At 37.1% G+C, this 19452-nt stretch overlaps 3 protein-coding genes across 4 annotated transcripts; 1 reads left to right on the forward strand and 2 right to left on the reverse strand.

Moving 5' to 3' along the window:
* Positions 1-739: 739 nt before the first annotated feature.
* Positions 740-1840, forward strand: LOC110943389. Its single transcript, XM_022185141.1, has one exon. The coding sequence runs from the start codon at positions 740-742 to the stop codon at positions 1838-1840; it is 1101 nt and encodes a 366-aa protein (XP_022040833.1).
* A 1763-nt stretch (positions 1841-3603) lies between these two features.
* On the reverse strand, positions 3604-4101 carry LOC110943388 (threonine-rich protein-like). The gene has a single exon (XM_022185140.1). The coding sequence runs from the start codon at positions 4099-4101 to the stop codon at positions 3604-3606; it is 498 nt and encodes a 165-aa protein (XP_022040832.1).
* Positions 4102-14284: 10183 nt separating this feature from the next.
* Positions 14285-19073, reverse strand: LOC110940919 (probable pectin methyltransferase QUA2). 2 transcript variants are annotated; one of them, XM_022182484.2, is made up of 9 exons: positions 18825-19073; positions 17430-18158; positions 17191-17326; positions 16871-17111; positions 16545-16770; positions 16216-16391; positions 15585-15888; positions 14941-15079; positions 14285-14849 (listed from the first exon to the last, which is right to left on the reverse strand). In XM_022182484.2, exons 2-9 carry the CDS (start codon positions 18152-18154, stop codon positions 14685-14687), a joined length of 2112 nt encoding a protein of 703 aa, XP_022038176.1. In that variant the 5' UTR covers positions 18155-18158; positions 18825-19073; the 3' UTR covers positions 14285-14684. The 2 variants fall into 2 exon arrangements, with proteins under 2 accessions (XP_022038176.1, XP_022038175.1); XM_022182483.2 differs by having other exon boundaries at positions 18336-19043.
* Between the last annotated feature and the right edge of the window lie 379 nt (positions 19074-19452).

Here is a 19452-nt window from a genome sequence, read left to right on the forward strand (position 1 = left end):
TGAAGCATTCACTCGATTCAAGGAATTGATCCGGAAGTGCCCACATCATCAAATTGAAAAATGGGAGTTGGTCAAATGCTTCGTAAGGGGTTTGGATGAAGAGACATGGAACTGCCTTGAATCGACCAGCAATGGAACCTTGTTAAGCAATCATGAGGATGGCGATTGGGATCCTAGAAAGAATGAGCAAGAGATCAAAGGCGAAAGAGTCGGCCGACCGAGCCAAAAAGCACCCTACCTCAAGGTCTTGGCCCGATCGTGATGCGAGTTCTAAGGATCGAATTGAAACGTTGGAGCGCGAGTTGGCTCGCATGAAGAAAAAGGAAGTGGGTGCGGTGCAATACGCCGTATGTGAAGAATGCGGAGACATCGGTCACCGGACCGAGAATTTTCAAGCCACCGTGGATGTGAATCAAGTGTATGGAGACTGAAGGCAATACGATATGAACTCCAACACTTACCACCCCGGATTGAGGAACCATCCTAACTTTAGGTATGGTAATGCCTCCAATCAAATGAACCCGAATTTCCAATCGGGAAATCAAGGTGGGTATTCGCATCAAACTCGCCAAGGAAGTAACCAAGGGGGCTACCAAAAGAACAACCAAGGCGGTGGTAGTGATTTGAACGCCAAAATGGATGCAATGCTTTCAATGATGCAAGAGTCCAAGAAGGAGAATGAAATTCAGACAAGTCGCATGAAGCATTAGCAAAACAACTGGGCCAACTTGTGGAGGAAATGGCTCAAATGAGGGGAAGCATGGGAAAGCTTCCAAGCGACACTACAGTGAACCCGAAGCATCAAGGGTCTAGCACAAGCAATGTGAGGAATGCACGCATTAGCACGGTAAGTCTCCTTTCAAATGATGAGGTTTTTAGTAGTGTTGAAAGCATTCCACCACCACAATGCGTTGATGGTGTAGTGGAAAATACAAGTGACGAGTCGGAAAGTAAAAATGAACAAGAAACGATTTCACAAATTAAAATTGAAAACATGAATAAAAATTCTTTTTGTGAAAATTGTTTAAATCAAATTAACTCGAGTAATGCATCAAAGCTTGAAGAACGGTGCCCACCAAAGGATGAGAGGTGGGAAATTTTTAAACAAGCAAAAATTAATTTGTCGTTACTTGATGACATAAAAAAAATTCCAGCTCATGTGGAATGCTTGAAAGAGTTGAGCAATGAAAAACGGCACAATAAATTACCCGAACCGATTGATTTGGTATCACATGTTAGTGTCGTTTTATCAAGTGCGCTCCCCCAAAAAGTTCAAGATCCGGGAGATCCTCTTATCCCAATTCAAATTGGAACATTTAAAATTGAGAGGGCGCTCCTAGATCTTGGAGCTTGTGTGAGCATTTTGCCTGGGAGTTTGTATGACCAATATGATTTTGGTCCATTAAAAAAGTTTGATACTCCCGTAGTATTGGCCGATCAGACTCCCACGCATCTACGGGGGATGGTGGAGGATGTGATTGTTAAAGTGGATGATTGTTACTACCCAGTTGACTTTTTGGTAGTAGACTATGTTGGGTGTGTTGAGGACACCCAACCGATAGTCATACTGGGTAGAACGTTCCTTGCAACAGCTAATGCCATAATAAATTATGCAACGGGAACGGTAAGCATGAAGTTTGGGGACCGGGAATTAAATTTAAATGTTTTTCCAAATTTCACTAACTCGCTCGGTGAGGATAAGTGTCCTAAAAAGGACATGAATCCAAACAAAAAGGTATGTGCTATGGTTGGTAGGTTTGGAGAAACAAAGAAGAAGACAGTCAAGAAAAAGAAGGCGAAGAAATCACCTCTAGAAAAGAAAAAAAGGAAGAGGAGGTGAGGAAGTTTGGACCATTTGGCAACAAATGGTATGAATCACTGGTGGGTGATTTCGAGGAGTTCGTAGGCGGCAAGCACGCCATTCGACCACCATGAGGTGGTAAGTCAAGTGTTGTTGTATATTTTCTTTCACAATTAGTTTTAGTTTTTCTTTGTAGTTTTGTTGTTGTTGTTGTTGTTGTTGTATGATGTTGTTATTTCATTTTAGTAGTTAAATGAACGTTGTGGGTGTGTTCCATGTATAACCCTCACGAGACCTACTCGTCCTCCCAAGCTATTGGGGGGTTTAAAAGGGCTTGTTGCATACGCTAAATGCAACCGTGATTCCTACGAAAGTAAGTTAGGATTTGTTATTGTTGTACATTTTTTTCCACAAAAATCAAGGTAATTTAACGCATGATTTGATAACACTTTCATAAAAATGGTAGAACTAAGTAGCTAACAAATTTCAATGGTTGTGAGAAGCATGCTTCTACACAAGGGTTAAAATTTGTAGGTACATCATGTTCGCAGGACAACCGTTTTATGAAGAGAAGAAGAAGACAAGGGCATCAAGCGACAAAAATCAGGTGCATGCGTTTCCTTTTTACCTTGATTCTTAGATTAGTAATAAGTGGATTGTAATTGTATGTTATTTTTCCAGGGTGGAATTTTTGGGGAGGTTAGTCGTGTCACATCTCTTGTGCGTTTTAAAACTCTAGTTCTTACACGTTGAGGACAATGTTTACCTCAAGTGTGGGGATGGGGGAGTAGTAAAAGTTTTCGATTTTGACCCGTTCATTTAAACACTACACATTGAGGACAATGTTTACCTCAAGTGTGGGGATGGGGGAAAATTTCAAAAAAAATTTCAAAAATTTCTTGTTTCAAAAGCGATCTTAAAAGCACAAGTAACTAAGTTAACAAGGGATGGCACAACCCATTTGGTCTTTTGTCATGGTCAAGCTCAAATTAATAGCATACCGTGTATTTAGCGGGTGGTTATTTGGGAATAATTCGCCTAAAGAACTAGCATTTTATGCATATCACATACCATACCCTTATACGTGAGGTTTTGAGCCACTTTTATATCATAGATTTACATATACATGTTTCTTTGTTTGAGTGGACCATTAGTCACGTATTGTAGAACTTGCGACTTTTGATACGTTTGAGACCATAGACCAAATACAAGCACAAGAATGATTAAGGCATTAGGTAAACCTTTTCCATTTTACACCATTTTTATATCCTTACCCAAAAATTTATCCCTTAGTAGACAATTTTGAGCCTAATCCTTTCGTTTGACCACCCTATAGCCCATAACCTTTAACCTTTTTCTTTTAAACCCGTGTGATGGAAATTCAATTATAGGAGTCAAGTTTGTATAGTTCTGAATTGTTTGTTTGCAATAAAAAAAAGAGAGAGAAAAATTAGAAAATGTTGCGAAAAAAGAATAGAAAGCCATTGAAAAAAGAACAAAAATAGAGTAAATTACAAGTTTTGTCCTTTATGTTTACATCAAATTTCAGGCGCTGTCCTTTAACGCAAAAGTTGACAGGCGCTGTCCTTTACCTTTCAAAATCTTGCACGTTTTGTCCTTTAAGCCAAACTCAGTTAGATTTTTTTGTTAAATCTAGTCATGTGCAAGGCACATGAGGGTACTATTGTAATTTCCCCATTCAAGGGACTATTGTGTAACTAACTTATATTCAGGGACTGTTTTGTAAAATATAAAAATCATATAAATAAAGTTAACTTCTCTCTCACTCCATTCTTTCTCTTTTATCTCTCAGAAACTGAAACAGATCTTCCTATTTTCTCTCTCTTTAAACTTTCTCTCTCACAAACACTCTCTCTATCACACGATCTGACTTTTGAGGGTGGATATGGCAGGTGGTTATAGCGGGTGGTTGTGGTGGGTTTGGTTGTAGGTAGGTGGTGGGTGGTTGTGGTGCTAGGGGCGACGGTGGAGGTGGTGTTAAGGCCGGTTGCAGGTGGGTGGTGGGTGGATGGCGAGTGGGTGGCTGTGGCGTTACGGTCGGCGGTGGAGGTGGTGTTAAGGCCGGTTGCAGGTGGGTGGTCAGTGGGTGGCAGGTGGGTGGTTGGAGACTCGGTGGTGGCCGGAGAATCGGTGGTGGCCGGAGACTCGGTGGTGGCCGGAGACTCGGTGGTGGCCGGAGAATCGTTGGTGCCCGGAGACTCGGTGGTGGGTGGATGGCGAGTGGGTGGTGGGTTGAAACCCGGTACTATCTCACTTCCTTTATTCCTTATCAAACCCATTTACTTTTAAAAATGTTGATTCGGGTATTTAACAGTTCAAAATAATTATGTAAAATGAATTAAGGCTTCATTGGTTATTTATGCAAAGAATTTACACCATTTAATACCATAAATAAAATGGTGTATACTGGTGTCGTCACCTATGCCATCGAGGGTTAAACTAATGGGCGTTTGCTTATATGGTCACAGAGGATGTTGGATTGTCACTTTCAAACAGATTATCGCTCAATGGTCTTCTATTTTGGGCTTTATACACTCGTTAATGGTCGGAGACTCATTAGGGTTTTTGGGGATTTTTGGTTTTGGGGCTTTTAGGTTGTTGAGTTGATTTGAGATGGTGGTGGATGATGAAGGGTGGCGGTTGTGTCGGTGGTGGTTGTTGATTTAGAGATGGCAGTGGAGGGTGGTGGTGACGGTGGTTGTAGATGATGAATGGTGGTGGTAGAGGGTGGTGGCATGATGGTTGTTGATTTCTATATTAATTTATACACAAATATTTATAGTTGTACCAGTAATAATTTTTTTAATATATATATATATATATGGTTATAAAAATAATATTTTAAATTATTTTGTTTTATTTTTACATAATAGCCCCTTGATATAATTTATCTTACACAATAGTCCCTTGAATGGTAAAATTACAATAGTACCCTCATGTGCCTTGCACATGACTAGATTTAACCAAAAAATCTAACTGGGTTTGGCCTGAAGGACAAAACGTACAAGATTTTAAAAGGTAAAGGACACCGCGTGTCAACTTTTGCGCTAAAGGACAGCGCCTGAAATTTGATGTAAACATAAGGGACAAAACTTGTAATTTACTCACAAAAATATGTATTTCTAGTTGTTGAATAAAAGGCGAAAATCATTGCCTCGAAGTTGACGTATAGTTTAGTTTTGTATAGAATAGTTGTTTTGTAATAAAAATCGAATTTTCATCACCCTAACCACTTTAAAATATCCTATTTCCTACCCTTAACCTAGCCCCGTTACAACCCTTACAAAGACCTTATGACTTGTGCTTAGTATTCGTGTTCGGTGGTGGAGAATGATTGAGTTGCAAACCTGTGCGGGTACGTGTTCTTATCGGTTTTGAGCGATTAATTGTTGAAGTACTAATACATTATACATATTAGCCAATTTATAAGTCGAGTGGAGAGAACATTGTGAGGGATATGCATGACTTGTTAGTTTTACGGGCGGGTTAATCTTGGATAACCATTTTTTGTGATTAGTTACTTCACCTTTAAATATGTTGAAAATTGTAAAGATTTTGAACTTTAGTATGACAATTGACCTTAACCTTCGTCTCGGGAAAGGGGAGTGTATTCGTTGTTCGACCCACGTGAAAGTGAAAAACAGATTTGCTTGAGGGCAAGCAAAAGACAAGTGTGGGGATGTGATATGTGGTCGAAAACTCGTTATCGTTTGTGCTTAAGTTGATGTTTTTACATAAATTTTAATCTTGAATAGCCTACTTTTAATGGGATTCGTGTTTTACAGGTCTAAAAGGGTTTAAGGAGCTAATCGGGAGCTAAACGGAGCACCGGGACGTGAATCGGATCAACCGGGGATGTGAAATGAACAAAACCGGGTTAATCACGGAGATTGGATGTGTTTTGGGAATGTTAATGGATTTAAAATGAATATATTGGAAGATGGCATGATAGAGGGCTGAATTACGAGTACGTGGGGTAAACGATGAGTAAAACGGAGCTATAACGAAGAAGTTATGAAGAAAACAGTTTCAGACAAAACAGGAAAAACTAGAGGCCTTCGGGGACGGGCTCTAGGCCGTCGCCGACGGGCTTTAGAAAGTCCCGTCGTCAAAAGGTGCCCGTAAACAGCCAAATAAGCCGTCGGGTGATTTCAGCAAATGGGGAGGTCGTCGCCGACGGGCTCTAGGCTGTCGCCGACGGGCTTTAGAAAGTCCTGTCGTCAAAAGGTGCCCGTAAACAGCCAAATAAGCCGTCGGGTGATTTCAGCAAATGGGGAGGCCGTCGCCGACGGGTCCCAGGCCGTCGCCGACGGGTTGTGGTTTCCAGAAACGCGAAAATTGGGTATCTTTGATATAGGAACGATTCCAATTGGTCTTGGGGCATTCAATTCGTAAGTTACAAGTTCTTGGGAGTTTGAACTTGATTATTGGAGCCATTATTCACCTATCATTCATCTCTATTCCATCTCTACAACATTCACGACCTGAATCATCATCCGAATCAAGAACAACCATCATCCACAATCACCAATCCATACAAACCCTAACCATCACCATCAATCTTTCCACCATCATCCTTCACCAAACCTTCAACATCCATCAATTCTCCATTGTTCAAGCTTCGAGATGACTTCATTCACGTTCCAAGCATCCGGTGTAAGGACTGCAAAAATATCCCTAAACGACTCGTAAGTGAAAACCCGGACCCCTGAAACCCTAATCCATAACAAAAATCAAGAAAAGCAGATTTTTGGTCTTCACGCAGGCCGCGTAAGACACAAAGGATGTCTACGCGGGCCGTGACAACTCATCAAATCTCCGGAGATGCCAACAGGCCACGTGTCGCACATGTGGCAGCCCTAGGTGTGACTCGCTAGCCCTAATCTACGAATAGTTGCCCCTCGCGGGCCGCGTAAGGGTTAGCCTATGGCTCACGCGGGCCGCGAGAACCCCATTTTTTAGCGATAAATAGCTTGGCTCCTGAGCAGTCCTCTAGTGTCGACGAAAGTTTTCAAAATCGAAGTTATACTGCTCAAAACTATAATTTTCATATAGTGAGGTGCTGCCACGATACCGGGTATTAACTCGATCGCTGCTGCGATTCAATATCGGATCGATTGAAACTATCCAATGGATGTTTAAGTGCTGCCCGCATTAGGGTTATACTTTGTCATTCGTCGTAAATTCGATGGATGTTTAGTATGGCACTTTGTCATTCGTTGTGAGGGTTGTATCTCGTGAGTTATCGTAAATGTTGTATTAGTTACTAACCTAGTTCGTGTGCATTGTGATTTAAATTAGGTTATCAGGCTTATCAGTAGGCTAAACCCTGCCCGTATAAACTTGCAATGTGAGTCATTCTCTTTTTATCAAATTATGTTTTACAATACTCCAAATTATTTTCAGAAGTTATAATTACAGGGATTAAGTCATGGTTATCTTGAATCACTGGCAAGTGGAGTATTGTGCACATTACTAATTTCTCACTGTTAGGCTAATAAATCCTAACAGTGATAATCATCACTACTTGGGTGAAAGGACCCAATAGTGGTATGACCATCGTCACCAGGAGGTGACACGGGGCCAGATAAAAATAAGATAGAAGCCATTGTAATCGCTTTTATGCTGTAAATTATAGCTATGTGTCATTTCATCAAATGGAGTGACTCACCCAGTATTTCCCCGCTGACAAAATATTTTTAAAACATGTTTCAGGTGATCTACTGTGAATCAAGGAAAAGTGCTATGGAGCACTCCCAAACTTGAAGTAGTGGCTCAAATAAATAAATAAACATGTTTTGTGAAATAAGGGAATTCCTGTAAAATTCCTCTATTGTAAATTACGGGGTTATCCCAAATTATGAAATAAAATAATACTCGGGCATTTTCAAGTTTAAACGATCCTGCTAGACTTCCGCTGTACCACAGGTTTCTGTCCCGTGGCTCCTGGACCGGGTCAAACCGGGCGCGGGGGCCGTGACATCCGGTGTTCAAGCTTCTTCAACCATGAGCGGCTAATCATCTTGGTTTCACCCCGGTGTAGGTAGTTGTTAAATTTAGGGTTTTGAATTGTTCTTGTTTCAACTTGGTGACAAATTGTGTTTGATTTTTGAAACCATTGACAATAGTTTACATTTGTTTCGTATTCGTAAATTGTCGAACGATGTTAAAAGTTATGACTTTACGAAATGGTTATGTGTAGTTATGCATTGTCGTGGTTAGGTTTTACTTGTGTTGATTACAAAGTGCATTCTTGTCCGTTTTTCGAAGCGTTGATAGTTATTGGCACCTAAGTCACGGTACACTAAATCCGCTAATCGTATGCAATTGAGTTGAATCTAAAAACTTGTAGAAACCCTAGGTTGGCAATTACCAAAACCGTGTGTAAACCCTTTTTCTTCTTATCGTCTAGTAATCAATCTTTCTTGCAATCGTTAATTCATAGTTATTAATCAATTAAATCAATTTCTTTAGTTTAAATTTACATCTTTCAACTAAACAAAAATACAAAAATATCTGGCAAGCTTCATAAACTGTGACAATTGTTCTAATTCAATCGAATCCACACACAAACCACATACTCTTCGTGGTTCGACCCCTTGCTACCACTAGCTATTTGTTAAGGGTAAATAGCGCTTATAAATATTATCTTTGACCGGAGCGCGACACTCCGATCAAAACCCTAAAGGAAAACCTAAGACACCAATGTGAGTAATCTCCTTTTTGTTAACTGTTTTTACAAAACCTCAATTAATTAATATTATATTAAAAAGTTATTGAGTATTTGTATTCTACAATTATCGTCTATATGTTTGGGTTTTGTATACAAAATTTGTTACTACCTTGCGAGGAGTAACATGACCACAAGTTGGGTCGACAGTACCGTGGGTGGTAATTAAGTAAATGGAAACAAATGTAATTGCGGAACTGCCCTTAATACTGTACAATGGTTTTTACTTAACTTGATTAAACTGAGATTCATTCACCAGTATTTCCCACTGACAAAATGTTTTTAAACGCGTTTCAGGTAACAAAATGTGAAAGCCAAAATAGAAGCCAGCTGGACAACACTGAAGGCTTGGAAAAGTGGCTATAAAGTTACCTAAAATAAAAGCGATGTTTTATTAAATAAAATAGGGTTTATCCCTATGAAAATGTGTGTACTTAAAACTTGGGATTTTTCCACGTGTTTAATATTATAAAAGCGTGGTACTTCTGATAAAATATTTCCTAACTACGGTCCTGATGTAATTTCCGCTGCCAAAATGATAAACACCGATACCACCAATACTGATTCTCGCGGCCGCCCACTCCCGGAACAGATAGGGGGCGGGGGTTGCGACATCTACCACTGGTCAGACACCAGCGATGTTAAAACACAATTCTCGATCTGGTCACTCAAAGAAAAAGACCAGACGAAGAACTAAATAGAAAAGTCGGCATAATCAGTGACAATAATTACAACAAAACCTGGAACATCATAGCATTACTTGATGAAATCCTCCACTCTCCTCCATCAGATTTCCAGAAGAATGGAGAAGAGTTTCTGTCACACCTACTAAAACAGGATCAGAAAATTTGCGACATGCTAACCGATATGAAAAACAAAAGAGAGAATGAAATCACATGGAGAAAGGCGAGAGTCTATGAAATCCTTGCAAGTGTTAACTGTAGTGTGTAATAGTTTATGCATTTATATCTTTCTATGTATATGCATTTAATTTAATACTATCAATATGGATATTAACATACTCTAAAATGTGACTGTTAATAAAAACTATCAACATTATCAACACTTGTTTCTTCACACATCAAATTAAATTAGTATAACTACAGTTAATAAGCCACAAACCTAAAATGCGACTCTCTCATCAAAGAACGTAACACATATAACTTTTCACGATGTTGCAATAATCTATAGTTTCTATAAAAGAGAAAACCAAGTGACATAAGAAAAGCTGAGGTTGGCATTTAATGATGTTGGAACAATGCAACTCTCCCATCAAAGAAGGTAGAACATGCAACTTTTCACGATGTTGCAACAATGATATTGCAACATTGATGTTGAAACGTTGATGTATGAAACAGAGCTTCATTGAAACGACGATGCTGGAACAAAGATATTGGAACGATAATGTGTAAACAGAATCAACAAATCTTCGAACAAAGAACTGTAATCGGAGATTAACCAGCTAAATCATGAGAGCTATGCATTTGATAGAGAGAGATATGCTCGCAAATATGAGTGAGAGAGATGAATTGAAATTTGAATGTGGAGCCAGATTCATATATGTTATTTATAGGGTTCGAATATATAGTTTGAATTTTGAATTTGGAGCCAGAATTTTGAATTTGGCCAAAGGTCTGCTTTTTTATGAAGAGCAGAGGTTTTAACAAAGTTTGAAGAGCAGAGGTTTTAATTTTGAATGAAATGTAGACTTTGACTTTTAAATGAAGGGCAGAGGTTTGAATTAAATGTATTTTAAATTAAGACTTGTGATGCAATAATGACATAAGAAAAGCATTATTGGACAGCCTCTATGGTTGCCACCTCAGTTTTTCTTATGTCACTTGGTTTTCTCCTTTTATAGAAAATATAGATAAGTTGTTACAACTTTACTATGACATATTACATTCAGTGTTTATCTCTACTCAACTCAATGTCCGTTGATGACTATAATCTAAGGATATATAGTATGGTGATGTTTTTAATCACCACCACCCTCAACATCAGCGGCATATCACTCCACTCTTATCCAACATTCTTATTCACCACCCTATATGGTTTGGGTCATGACCCCACCACCAATCAAATTCCCCTGATTAATGCAAGGAGGCTCATGGTTAGCATAGAAATATCCATGCTCACAATGCATGGATTGAGAGGGAGTGATGTACCACACGAATCTTGTCTAATGTGACAATCCATGACCCAAACCATCACCCCACACTCCCACAGTCTAACAAAACTTGTCATGCTTTATCGTGAAACATTTAACCCTCCAAAAATATTTTTTTATTAAATGTTCACTTATGATATCAACTTTCACACTTAAACAATCATCTTTTTAAACGTTTGTAACCTTTGATGTGATATTATTTTATTAATTTCACCATAATAAGAAGCATTTTTAAGCTTTAATACGAGTATGATATTGTTGTATAATTTTTTTTTAAAATATGTTTTATCTTGATTTTTAGTTCATTGCATTTTAATTATGGTGATTATATTATTCGTCTGTACATGTATGTTTTAGTCTGAACATGGTGTTATTTGGTCATTTTCTTGGTTTTTTGGTTGTCCATGGTGTTTTTGGTTACGTACATGGTGTTTTTTCGAGTTATATACATGACATTTTTCAATGTTGTACATTACGTTTTTCAGGTTCCGCACATGGCATTACCAAGTTCAAAACGTGATTTTTTCAGATATAACAATACCATACTTGTTAAAAAGATAAAAAAAACCGATTTAATGATTTTTGAGTTAATTACACAGATGGACCCTGTGGTTTATAGCTAGTTTCACCTTTGGATACTAACTTTTTTTAACAGGTTTAGGTTTTATGGTTTCAATTTTGTAACACCTTTGGGTACTAACACCAAAATTATCAATATAATGACTAAAATACCCCTCCATTCTTTTTAATTTTATCAAAGTAACACATTTGGATACTAACACCTAATTTTATTTAAGTTTTAATCAATTTTACAAAATCTATTTTTTTATTTTCATCTTTTTATCATATCTCTTAATTAACATAAAATCTATTTATTTTTTATTTTTATTTATAAATATAAATTAAAAAAGTCAGAAAATGTCCGCTCCATTTTTTATTTATTAATAATATTACTAAATAATACTAGATAAACATCTGACTAATATTATGAATATATAAAAACTCTTTAAAAATAAATTAAATAATGAAACAAATGATAAATAAGTATCTATTAAAATCCATAGCAATCTTGAAAACACACGAATATAATATCTGAAAATTAGTTAAATTAATATATCAAGATATGTAGCATAATCGAGAAAAACTGTTTAAAAATAACTACAACTAGTTTAATATATTTTGTAGTAAAATCGTAAAAATGTATAATCTAATCTGATTTGTTTGTTACGATCAATTATTATTTGGCACATTTTGAGAAGGTGTGATAAAACCATGATATCTCTATTTTATTTGTGTATTTGTGCTTAGAAAACACTTTAGTTCCGATGAGATACAGTCTTTTATTATTATTGTTATTGGTTTTAGATTATTTAATCCCATGTATTAAAAATTACAAAAATTAAAACTGAGTTTTATACATTAAACACGTGTAATACACGAAATTTTAACCTAATATCTTAATAATAGTTTATTTGCACATTACCAACTATTATTATACCTATTGAATTTTTAATTATTTAAGATTTTGAGCAACTTCTATCGTGCTAAATTATTTATCATTTCTTAAAAAATTATATATAAATGTTTACTTATGAAAAAATAAAATAAATAAATAGATTTTATATTAATTAAGAGATATAATAAAAAGATGAAAATAAAAAAAAATAGATTTTGTAAAATTGATTTAAACTTAAAAAAAATTAGGTGTTATTACCCAAAGGTGTTACACTGATAAAATTGAAAAAATGGAAGGGTATTTTAGTCATTATATTGATAACTTTGGTGTTAGCACCCAAAGATGGTACAAAATTAAAAATATAAAACCTAAATCTGTTAAAAAGAAGTTAGTACCCAAAGGTGAAACTCACAAGGTCCATCTAAGTCATGATTTTTTAACATGCGCATGCCCCTCCTGCCTGTATCCTTTTCTCCCTCCTTGACACGTGACGCAACCTTGTGGCTTCCTACCCTTTCAATCCCTACCCCTAGACCTGTAAACGAACCGAACGTTCAGCGAACAGTTCGTGAACCGTTCGGCGCCGAGGTAAACGGCTTCCACTCGGTTAGCTTCCTCTGCTTCCGGTGGTGTGGGACTGATGGGAAGTTCGTTTATGTTCGTTCGTTTAATAAACGAACAAACATGAACAAGAAATTTCGTTCGATTAGTTAAATGAACGAACATGAACAGAGGTCTCATTCGTTCGATTGTGTTCGTGAACGTTTGGTAAGGTGTTCGTGAACATTCGTTGATTTGCGTTCGTTTATGTTCGTATGTTTGTGTTTTAATTGAATATCTTTGTACTTTCTTATATTTTATTTGTACTTTTTATATTATTAAACTTTTATTTATTTTATTTCCCTAACAGTTAAACTAGGAAACCCACTTTCACCTTGTTTATGCATCATTTCCCTTTCATTTCTCATTATTTACATCCACGAATACAATCGACCTCCATTACACAATAACGGATTCAAGTTCGAGTGCTACTCTCTGGGCCATCTATCTTTATCCTTCGTTGCGTTCGCCAAATTTATTTGTGTTCGTTTGTGTTCATGAACCGTTCGCGAACACGCTCATTTGCTTAATGAACGAACACGAACATAAAATCTCGTTCGGTAAGTGTTCATGAACCGTTCGTGAACACATTTATTTCCTTAACGAACGAACACGAACAAGGCCTTGTTCGTGTTCGTTCGGTTCGTTTACAACCCTACCTACCCCTCAACAATATTCGTGGTTCTCTCTAGTCTCTCCCCCTCACTAAAATTCGAACAATTACATCCCTTGTTTGTCGCTCATACGACTTTATGTTGGTTTTCTAGAGCGCTTAACGTCGACAATTGCAAAAGCCAAAAGATGTGAGCGAACCAATATGATTATTAGACATAATCTTGCTGGGTAATTAAGCGATTAAGGTTGAAAGTATAATGAAACTGTTGTTCGGCGCCAACTTCCTACAACTGCTTTCAAACGTCACATACCCACCATTTTCTATGTATTTATACAACGCTACATAATTGGTGTTCATCACCAAAATCATCGATCCTGTTAATTTTATTACCATCTTTGTTTCAATCACAATCAATCTGATTGTATTAATTGATTTGTAGTTTTGTACACACACCGAGAGCGAGAAAGAACAATCCAAAATCTACACCCTTTGTACCCAGATGCCAATAGTGAGCTAGCTAGCTACATGATGCCAAGAATGGTATGCTTATGTCAATCAATCAATCATACCTCGTAAAATCACACAAATAGCAAAGCTATTGGTATGGTCTGGGGAGGGTGGGATGTAGGCACACCTTACCTCTACCCCTAGGGATAGAGAGACTGCTTCCAGTAAGACCCTCGGCTCCAAAACACCCAAGAAAGAAATAAATAGAACATGAGGTGTGTGTATGTATGAAGCTACCAATATAACATGAGTGGTGAATGAGTGCATGGTAGACAAGACAAATATAACAACACAAACAACGCTATGCTTATGTCTAGATGATAAAAGATATCATAGCATAGATAATGCCCATGAGTATGAATGAAACTTACAAAGTCCAAGCAAACTCAAAACCAGTGATATTTATGCAGAATAGTGAAAGAATAGAATTTAAGCAATTATAAATCAAAAGAATATTGTCTCTGCTTGCTTCCAAGCCTCTTATATATACCAACCAACACCACCTTATTCTTATAACCAATAAAAATCATATAGTCGTATACTTACGAAAACAAAATACAATAAGCTAGCTTCAAGTATAAGAATCCCGCACCTTTACGTTTTGTGTAATTACACCGGGCCCTACCTCCACGTCAGCAGAGACCCTTTTTCCTCTTCAATGTCACCAACAACTTTAAGTTCCCTTAGGCTTTCTTTTTCTGCCCAAAAGTTCTTTCTGTTTGGTGAATGAATGATAAAAATGCTCAAACAAGAAGAAAAAACTAATATTGAATAGTATCATAATCATAATGAATTTGCTTGGCTTCTTATCAACGGTTTCTGGCACACAAGGAGTTTTTCGTCATTGTTACTCTCAATTTCCACGACTCGCGCTTCCCATTTTAGTTTAGACGCGATGGCTCTTGCTGATTCGATGAGAGAAGTTGTGTCACGCAGGATCACCCAACCCTGTGTTTAATTTTCATAACAATGATCATCTCATTCTAGTTTATTAATATCACATTATCACTTTAAAGAACACATAAATGTGCACCCATACCTCTGGACGGAGTAACCGATCAATTTCATAAAAAAGATCAAGCATGCTGCAACGAGACTGCTTTACGGATTGAAGGGATAAAAGTCCATCAGCATGCACCATATCATAAGTTCTTGGGTAAGTTGGAAATGCTTCACACCTAACAAACACATTCACAGGACATGAGAATAAGTAATTGAGTAAAATGTCATTTCCGTCCCTGAGGTTTGGCCAGTTTTGCAACTTTCGTCCAAAGGTTTGTTTTTCCGCATTTGGATCCAAAAGGTTTGAAATCTTGCCATTTTCATCCGGCTTGTTAACTCCATCCATTTTTCTCGTCTTTTTCTGTTAACTTAAAGGGCAATTCAGTCTTTTTCAAGAGTATTCAGTCTTTTTACATAAAGTGAAAAAGACCGAATTGCCCTTTAAGTTAACAGAAAAGACGGAAATACCTCTTAACTTAACAGAGAAAAATGGATGCAGTTAACGAGCCCGGATGAGAATGGCAATAGTTCAAACCTTTTTGATTCAAATGCGTAAAAATAAACCTTTGGACGAAAGTTGCAAAACTTGCCAAACCTTAGGGACGAAAATGGCATTTTACTCATTATTATGCATTTGATTTAGTACTAGTCTAGTTCAAAGTAAAAAAGTTTAAAACATACCAATCATGTAACACACCGACGAATCCCCTGTCTAGGATAAGTGGAAGGTGGTTGACCCCACTAGTGGGGACCACATTCATCACCCAAACAGATTTTCTGGCATCCAATAACGCAGAATTGAAACCACCAAAATGCGCATTCATGTCCAACACATTTCTGACCATGTAATTAGGTGGAATAGGGTCCTCATCACCGGGTCTCTTTGGGTGATCCGAAAATATTAGCGGGGATAGTAGAGACCAGTAATCTCTAACCGTTGACTTCCAGTTAATATTGTCTTCCATAAAATCATCTGGAAGTACACCTGATAAAACCATATAAAAATATGAATAATTGTTTATTTATCATCACGAAAGAATATAAACTCAAGAATAGAGTAAAATGCCATTTTCATTCCCGAGGTTTGGCCAGTTTTGCGACATTCGTCCAAAGGTTTGTTTTTTCTCATCTGGATCCAAAAGGTTTAAAATCTTGTCATTTTCATCCGGCTCGTTAACTCCATCCATTTTTCTCCGTTAAACCTTTTGGATCCAGATGGAAAAAACAAACCTTTGGACGAAAGTCGCAAAATTGGCCAAACCTCAGGGACGAAAATGACATTTTACTCCTCAAGAATATAATAAAAGATTACCATGAACCGCAAGTTCCTTGGAGCTCAAGGTAGCTCTAGAAGGCCAGCTGGCCCTTTCTTCAATAGGAATCCATCTACGGCTACGGGTCCCACCTATGCATGCTTCAAGTGGATGGTAATAAGGCGATTCAACATCACGTCCCTCTTTGCAAATTAGAGGACCTGATCCGTGTTTCCTATTAATTACAATAGTTCAAGAACAAAATTAAGATGACTCACAAGTTGAAATGTTATATAGTTTTTTCCACACTACTGTTAACTCACAAGTTCAACATCACGTCCCTCTTTGCAAATTAGAGGACCTTAATATAAAATAGAGAGATATATACCTAGAAGCATAACAATTTTTCTTGCTAGGTTTTTTCCACACTACTGTTTTATCTTGTTGTGATAATAAATCCCAACACAAATCTTTAGCAATATTACGAACAAACTCCCATTTTTTTAAGTTTTCTTTATCACGAACAGAAGCTGGCGTGTTAGCAAACGGTGAGGTCCAGACAAAGTATCCACCGGGCCTCAAAACTCGGTCAACCTCTATCAAATATATGCCATCTGAAACAAAACAAAACAAAACAAAACAGAATATAACTAAATTTAAACTCCCTCTTCATGACATCAACAAATATATGCAAATATGTCTCAAAGAATGTACCTTTTTTATCCCATTCAACACCATCCCATGCGCTATGTATCATGTCAAATGAAAGTGAAGGTAGCGGCAACTGTTTCGAAGCGAAAGAACCGACAAGTGCAGGGAGACCACGTTCAAGTGCTATCTCAACTTGACTACCCGAAGATTCGTAATTTGCGATACACATTGTTAAAAGGTGTTTTGGAAATAAATGTGCTCCTAAGCTACCATAACCGCAGCCTATATCCAATACCGTTCTCACCTGAAAAATTAATGGATGAAAACCGTCATAAAAACGACATGAATATTGGATTTAGAGTGACTTTTATAGTTTTACTTACGCCAGCTTGTACGAGATATGATTCGTTTCTTAAACCAATCATCTCTGCAATTTGATGAGAGTAATCTTCGATATTATCGTCTACCATAGAAGATGCAAAACTAAATGATATTTGGTCTTCATCTAACATCATCATCCTGTAAGATTTAATTAATAAAAAAACATTAATTAAATCAAATTAGTACAACTGTAAGTCGGTATAATCAGATATTTCAGTTATATAACACAAACTTTACCAACCTTTTTGTCAAGCTTCCAGATGAAAGTACCTCCTGTGCAGTAATTTTAACATTATCAATCCAGATTACATCTCTTCCAGTAGGCCATCTATGAGGAATTTTGTACTTAGGTGGAGCAAGAATTAAACAATTCTGTTTTGACATGGGCCCACATCGCCGGTCAAACTCTTTCCCTTCGGTCAAACCCAACTCGAGATTCTCGGTAACATTGAAACAAGGAACGAAATTTTCGAATTCTAGAGGACAAAACTCAGACTCTTTAAACCTAGTCGTACCAAGCGACAGCTCACCGATGTCCCATAAATCCGACACGAGTTGTTCTTGCAGCCGTCTGTAACCACGAATCACGGGACTTCTAGAAGCCGGCGTGAGTGAAAGCGTCCACAAAAGCGATATACTAAGACCAAGGATCACAATCACAACTAAACTTAACTTAAGAAGAAGCAGAGTCAGCATATGTCGGTTTCTCGAATTTGCAGGAGCAAATGGATCGGAAAGTACAAATCCATTTTCGATGGAGTCTTGTTTGGATGACAAGTTATCTGAAAACAGGAATTGGAATGGATTTCTTAAAGATAAAGATACATGATCAGATGATGTTTTGGAAATTTTATCCGAGTTTTCTTTATCGCTTTTAATCTTCATTTGAGAGTCTTCCAAATAATCTTGAATATTTCCCGATAGTCTTCCCCCACCGGAAACACCTCGATGGAGTGGCCGGGCCATTTTCCTACATTCAAACCCACAAAATCATATTATAAAATCATTAAAAAATAACAACTTTCACAAGATCTGTTCATAACTTTACTACATCAGATCCAATAAGCCTAAAGCAATTTCAGACACTTTTTCAAAAAAGATCCTACAAGTAATTAATGAAAACAGAAGAGAATTACAACTTGATTACCTTAATTAGATACAAGCTTGGTATTCACTCTATTCAGTATGAGATCAAAAAATCATATCTTGACAGAATTTGACAAGAACACACTAGTGAGAGCAATTAAAAGAAGAGAAGCAGAGGCATGTGATGAATGGATCCAATCACAAGACACAAGTCACTTGGACTCTCAATAATAAGAAGATGGGAGAGATAGCGACTAAGAGAGAGAGATAATTATAATTTATACACACACATTGATGACCTAAGTAGACTAGTGATGGGTTAATGTCAACTTAAACGCGCTAATTAGATGCTCGTAATTAAATATGAACAGAGAGAGGCAGGGTTAATCAATGAAGATGCAGCTCAGCTCAGAATAATAATAGGTAATTTAATCAATTACAGAGAGAGGGAGGGAGAGACGACTTTCCTAAAATTACACAGAAGATATATAGTAGAATATATTGAATTGACTTTGGGATCCGTTGAATGTGGAAAAAGAGATTTACTTACCACCACCAACACCACCGTCAGTGTGTAGATCTGCCGCCGGAATTGCCGGTCTTTTGTATTTATATAAGAGAGAGAGAGAGAGAGAGAAAGTGATTTCACACTTTACACCGACGTGAAATCATGGAGGCTCCACCGAGTAAACCCTAGAAATTGATCAAGGTAAATTCCAAAACTTTAAGCTTCTGAAAACTTGAAAGCATAGAATCTTCAAAACCCCTTTCTTCAGGTTATACCCACCCTTTTTACTCTCTTAATTTATGGTATATGGACACAAAAACCTTTGTTAAGTTAATATTATTGACTTATGACTTTTTGAAAATGAGTTTTTAAAATTGTTTGGATTAGCTTATGGAATGGGAAAAACTAATAAGTCAATAAGTTGTTTTATAAAAAGTGTTTGGCTTAGCTTATTGATGTAAAATGACTAAAAGGGACATTCTTTCATAAGTCAATAAGTTATAAGGAGTGTTAAATAAGGGGTAATCTGGTAATTTGGTCTTTGAAAAGTTATAAGTTGATCAAAAAGTCACAAGCCCCTAACTTCTCAAAACTGACTTTTTGATGACTTTTTCTCCTTCTCAAAAAGTCATTTTGAAAAGGACTTTTAGGTTTGCCAAACACTAAAACT

This window comes from Helianthus annuus, chromosome 5 (assembly GCF_002127325.2).
Source record: "Helianthus annuus cultivar XRQ/B chromosome 5, HanXRQr2.0-SUNRISE, whole genome shotgun sequence".
Taxonomy (NCBI): domain Eukaryota; kingdom Viridiplantae; phylum Streptophyta; class Magnoliopsida; order Asterales; family Asteraceae; genus Helianthus; species Helianthus annuus.